This window comes from Capricornis sumatraensis, chromosome 16 (assembly GCF_032405125.1).
Source record: "Capricornis sumatraensis isolate serow.1 chromosome 16, serow.2, whole genome shotgun sequence".
Taxonomy (NCBI): domain Eukaryota; kingdom Metazoa; phylum Chordata; class Mammalia; order Artiodactyla; family Bovidae; genus Capricornis; species Capricornis sumatraensis.
The window spans coordinates 3,900,676-3,906,673 of NC_091084.1; the positions used below are offsets into that span (position 1 = coordinate 3,900,676).

The 5,998-nt window shown below is 36.9% G+C and overlaps 1 protein-coding gene across 1 annotated transcript; it reads left to right on the top strand.

Moving 5' to 3' along the window:
- The first annotated feature begins 2,376 nt into the window (after positions 1 to 2,376).
- Positions 2,377 to 5,314, top strand: MSANTD4 (Myb/SANT DNA binding domain containing 4 with coiled-coils). The gene is made up of 2 exons (XM_068988843.1): positions 2,377 to 2,838; positions 3,181 to 5,314. The coding sequence occupies exons 1-2, from the start codon at positions 2,377 to 2,379 to the stop codon at positions 3,754 to 3,756; spliced, it is 1,038 nt and encodes a 345-aa protein (XP_068844944.1). The 3' UTR covers positions 3,757 to 5,314.
- Positions 5,315 to 5,998: the final 684 nt, after the last annotated feature.

Consider the following 5,998-nt stretch of genomic DNA (forward strand, 5'->3'; position numbering starts at 1 on the left):
CACTGTTTGATTATGCATTCTAATTTAGTGGATTTCAATTTTATTATTAAATGTCTCAAGTAATTGGAAGTCTGCTTTAGAATAGTTTGCTGCAATCTTTTTTTTTTTTTCCTGTATTTTTGCCTGCTCTGCCCTTTTTGTGGGTGTATGAAATTGACAGTGACTTTTTAAGGGTTTATTTTCTGCTCTTTTAAGGTTTTAGTTCTCTCTGGTCTTCACTTTATCATCAAGGAGTAGTTCAGGAGATGGTTACTGTACATCAATGGTTAGAAACAAAAAGATGCATTGGTGGGCATTTTTTTGATGATGTTACTAGACACACACAAGATCAGTTGAATAAGTATTACTGGAAACCTGGAAAAAATGCATACAAGCAGTGAAATCTTAATAAAAAAATATATTTTTTTTAGAGTTTAGAAATAAGGTATTTGCATCCATTTTTAAGCCCTGGAGAGAAGAGGTTTAATAGTGATAGAAAAGATTTGTGCATTTACTGATTAAATTTAGTTACCTTGCTTACTATACTTTTGCTTCAGTAGAAAATACTATTTATACTGTCAGTTACTAGAGAAATATTTTTCACTCTACTAATAAAATTTTAAACTGGCAAATATTAAAGTTTTTCAGTGAAGAAACTGTGGTAGAATGAAACATAACTGATTGAAACTTTGGAGTTTTCTGGCTACATATAGAACTTTATCCAGACTTAATGATGGAACATGGAATTTAATGATACTGGTATTTTTTTTCTATTGGCAGGAAATGTTTATGATCCTACAATGATAGAGCAGGAGGGCACCTTAACAGCCTACCCTCTCATTTTGTAAAGGAGGGAAAAAAGAAGCTCTGTAGCAGTGATCATTTAGTGAATTTGAAGTCACAAAATGTGGTTTGTGTGAATGTGTGTGTGCAAAGTCACTTCAGTCGTGTCCAACTTTGTGACACTATGGACTGTACCCCCCCCCCCCAGGCTTCTTTGTCCATGGGATTCTCCAGACAAAAATATTGGAGTTGGTTGCCATTTCCTTCTCCAAGAGATCTTCCAACCCAGGATTCAAACCCACATCTGTCTGCTGCATTGGCAGGCAGATTCTTCACTGCTGAGCCACCAGGAAAGCCCTTGTTCCTCATTACATACTTTTAAAATCTCTTTACCAAGGAAAAGACCCATTCAACATCTTTTCCAGTTTGTTTGTGTGCCTTCCCATAATGCAAAGGTTAGATAGCAGAAAAACTACATTTACCAGCTATTGTATTGAGGATCTGAATGTACTTTAGATTCCACCAAAGAGATACATTTGTATAAGACTTGAAATCAAAGTGTGTGAGAGAATCAGATGTTTAAAGCATTTGTTTACTGGTGTGGGTCAGCACCATGGTTTTCAAACTTTAGCAAGTATTAGGATCATCTGGAAGACTTACTGAAACATAGATTGCCAGATCTTGCCCCCAGAGTGCTGTATTCAAATGGTCTGGGGTGGGGCCTGAAAAGTTTACTTTTTTAACAAGTTTCAGGTATACCCTCTTTCAGTCTTATTTTTTTTTGCTTTTTAACATCTAGTGGTCACTTTGGCAGGTTGACTGATTTATTCATTCAAAAGTGTTTATAGTATGTATGCCTGCCATGTGCCAGGATCTCTGCTAGACTCTCGAGACAGGATGGTGAGCAGAAATATTGCTGTCTTCTGAAACTAACAGTGAAATGGAAAAGAGACACTCTTAGTTGTATATTAGCACAGGTGTAACATTTAGGTGAGGAAAATGAGTAATTTACTTGTCAGGAGAGGATTCACTGAGGCGCAGATGTCTAATCTGCAAGCTGAAAGATGAGGAGGGATTAAGTAGGCCAAACAGGGAACAATCTATTTTCTAGTCAGAGGGAATAGTGTGTACAAAAACCCTGAACAGGGAAAGAGATTGACAACAGTGGGTGACTTAAAGAAGGCCTTTGCAGTTAGAGGATGATTTGGGGAGAGCAGAAGTAGGGAGCAGATCAAGAGTAAATACTGGCAGTTAGTTAGGAACCTTTACAGCAGCCTAGGTGAGAGAAGATGGTAGCTTGGACTGTGGTAGTGCTGGCAGAGACAGAAAATGTAGTCAGTTTTAAGCCATATTAAGAGGGCTTTTGTTTGTTTGTTTTTAAATTATATAACTTACTGTGTTGAATATATTGCAAAAGTTGCAAGCTGAGTGATTTTTACTTTTTTCTCTTTAGGAATCATCCAGCCAGCCTGTGCTACTAGATGAATGGAAAACTCTGATTTAAACAAAGTACTAACAAGGAATTGTCCTTGATTTTTGTACTTTGTAGAAAAATTCTTCCTCAAATTCTTTTCACCTCTTTCCTTACTGTAAAAACTGCATTTAAGTTAGAAAATGAAGCAATTGAAGAGGAAAAGGAAAAGCAATTTCAGTGTACAAGAAACTCAGACCCTTTTGAAAGAAATTACGAAAAGGAAAGAAGTAATTTTTTCCAAGCAGCTCAATACAACAATTAATGTAATGAAGCGAATGGCTTGGGAGGAGATTGCACAGTGTGTGAATGCTGTAGGAGAAGGAGAACAGAGAACAGGGACAGAAGTGAAAAGAAGGTACCTTGACTGGCGAGCCCTTATGAAGAGAAAGAAGATGAAGGCAAACATTAAGCTAGTTGGTTCAGGGTTTCCCCTTCCCACATCTGATTTAGATGACTCTCTCACTGAAGAGATAGATGAAAAGATTGGATTCCGAAGTGATACAAATTTTGATTGGCAAAATGTGGCAGATTTCAGGGATGCAGGTGGATCCTTAACTGAGGTCAAGGTGGAAGAAGAAGAAAGAGATCCCCAGAGTCCTGAAGTAAGTATTAGCCTATGTGAACCCTCTTTTTATTTCTTCATTTCTGATATGAGAGTTTGTTATAGACCGAGAACAGTTAAGAAATTCCCAGATTTTCAAGCTAACTTTAAAAATAGTACATAACAGAGTCATTCCATTTTTTACTATCTTACTGTCATTAATCTCTTCTCACCTCATTGTACTCTTGTATCTGTACATTATTAGTAATGTCACACAGTTGTAAATATTTTTCAAAATTCAAATGGTTTTGTGTGCTCAAATACGGAAAGCTTTAAAGAAATGCCTAAACAAATTTAAAACCATGAATATAAATAAATACTGAGAACTACTTTTCTCTTTTAGTTTGAGATTGAAGAGGAAGAAGAAATGTTGTCATCAGTCATACCAGATTCCAGGAGGGAAAATGAACTTCCTGATTTCCCCCACATTGATGAATTTTTTACTCTGAACTCAACACCATCTAGGTCTGCATATGATGAGCCCCATTTGCTTGTAAACATAGAGAAACAGAAACTAGAACTGGAAAAACGAAGGCTTGATATTGAGGCTGAAAGACTGCAGGTAGAGAAGGAACGCCTACAGATTGAGAAAGAGAGGCTGCGACATTTAGACATGGAGCATGAGCGACTTCAGCTGGAGAAGGAGCGGTTGCAGATTGAAAGAGAGAAGCTGAGGTTACAGATAGTCAACTCAGAGAAGCCATCTTTGGAAAGTGAACTTGGTCAAGGGGAAAAGTCCATACATCAGCCACAGGATATAGAAACTGAGAAGTTAAAACTTGAGAGAGAACGCTTACAACTGGAAAAAGATAGGCTGCAGTTTTTGAAATTTGAATCAGAGAAGCTGCAGATTGAAAAGGAACGCTTACAAGTAGAGAAAGAGAGACTACGAATTCAGAAGGAAGGACACTTGCAGTGATTTATCTAGGTCTCCATTTATCAGATGTTTGTAAACCATAGGTTTCAGTTTAAAAATCATTGCAGGGTTAGCTGTATTGTTGGTTTCTTTTCCCCTGTTTAATAATAGTGTTTTCAGTAGGAAAAAGATGATTATTTGTGGATAATTATATGCTTAAGTCTTCTATGAAAACTATGTGCCCTAGCATAAACAATGTAGCAGAAATTGTTGTACTATACTCTTTAGTAAAATTACAGTCTTGTATAATCTATGGACTCAGTTTACAATTATGTCTGTATAAAATTCTAGCTCAGTAGTTGTTAACTGGGGGTGACTTTGGCCCCCCCAAAGACATTTAGCAATCTCTGGTGACATTTTTTGGTTGTCAGAATTGGAGAGTTGGGCACATTGCTACTGGCATGTAGTATATAGAGGCTAGGGATGCCTACATCCTGCAATGCACAGGACAGTTTCCACCCTCCCCCCTAAAAAGAATGATCAAATCCAAAATGGCAATATTGCTGAAGTTGAAGAACCCTGTCTTAGCCTGGCTGAGCACCTCTTTTAGCTATGTTTCAGTTTCAAAATGTTAAAACCGCAGATATTTATGTAGGAATTACTTAAATGGCCCCACACTTTAACTATGAAACAGTATACTATATTGACTATAGGTATGATGAAGATTATAGATGTTTTATTCCTTTGTTTCCATCTGTAGATAATGTGAGAGTCAGAAAAGAATATAGGCAACATCAGAGGTTGTCTCAAGTGGGTTACTTTGCAAAGCAGTTCATTCGTTTAGCCTTTAGTGCTTTAGAAACAGCACACATTTTTGTAAGCTTTACGCTTTCTTCTGACTCCATTGACTAAGCCAGTAGTTTAGACAAAAATTGTCATTTCAACCATGTACTGAAATCCTAATATACTCGTTTGAAGCTAGTAAGAATGTTACCAGTTTAAAAATGGTGCCAGTAGTCAATGAACTGAAACTCAGTAGTTGGTCATTTAATTTTTAAAATAGATAATAACTATTTGGAACTGGGAATGGGGGTGGGGGAGAATGTCCTCTGTATCCAATAGTAATGATGGTGATGAAATAATGATAGTAGTGGTGTATTATGAATTAGGGAAGCACTATTGCACACTATCTGACATAATCTGTAGAAAAAGTCTTGAGAGTAGTATTCCTGAACCTGAGGCTTAGAGAACTCACACTTCACTTAAATGACTAATTTCATATATCTTGATGCATTTTGTCTTTGTTCCTCCCTGTGAAACGGAGTTTGTATCTTTAGTCAGTCGTTTTGGTATTTATTCTGAGACCGAGGGTTTACTTAATCTGGTGATTTGCCTTCAGTCTCCTAAAGGTAATTTTTCCACTGTCCAGATGATTCTGACACACACTAAAGAGAATCACTGCATGAGATCAATTTGTATTTTCCCATTTCCAGTATAAGTAGCCTTAGTACGTCTGTTCTATTGACAGATACTACCTTGATTCTAAATTGATTCTTGTTAATTTAAGAATGTCTTGAAACCATCTGTAACATATGAGTATGGTATATGAGGCAAAAATATACATTTTAGTTACCTTGCATTTGGAATAGTGTTATTTTTGTATAATTGAAATAAATGCTTCTACCATAGAAATGAATTTGCCGATACTAATTGTGTGAATATTTATCATTTCAAGTGATGCTCAGTGCCGTGAGGGTTGAGGTTGTCAAGGCTGGAAGAGAGCTTTATCCTGGTGAGTGGGGGCAAGGGGCCTAACATTTGTGTTAGGGATTATGCTATGTGCTTTTCATGCATTATTTTGTTTCTTAAGCCTTGAGTCATTTTGGCCAGATTTTTATAAGAAAGGAAACAGTAATTCATCAGTTTAATTGAAGAATAAATAATGGGCCAAAGAACTAAATAGACATTTCTCCAAAGAAGATATACAGATGGCCAACAAACACATGAAAAGATGCTCAATATCACTCATTATCAGAGAAATGCAAATCAAAACCACAATGAGGTACCATTTCATGCCAGTCAGAATGGCTGTGATCCAAAAGTCTACAAGCAATAAATACGGGGGAGGATGTGGAGAAAAGGGAACCCTCTTACACTGTTGGTGGGAATGCAAACTAGTACAGCCACTATGGAGAACAGTGTGGAGATTCCTTAAAGAACTGGAAATAGAAATGTCTTATGACCTAGCAATCCCACTGCTGGGCATACACACTGAGGAAACCAGAATTGGAAGAGACATGTGTAC

Bases quoted from the DNA above. Each gene is read 5' to 3' on its own strand.
- MSANTD4 (XM_068988843.1), top strand. From the start codon at position 2,377: ATGAAGCAATTGAAGAGGAAAAGGAAAAGCAATTTCAGTGTACAAGAA. The intron at 2,839-3,180 runs GTAAGTATTAGC...TTTCTCTTTTAG, and splicing joins GAGATCCCCAGAGTCCTGAA to TTTGAGATTGAAGAGGAAGA.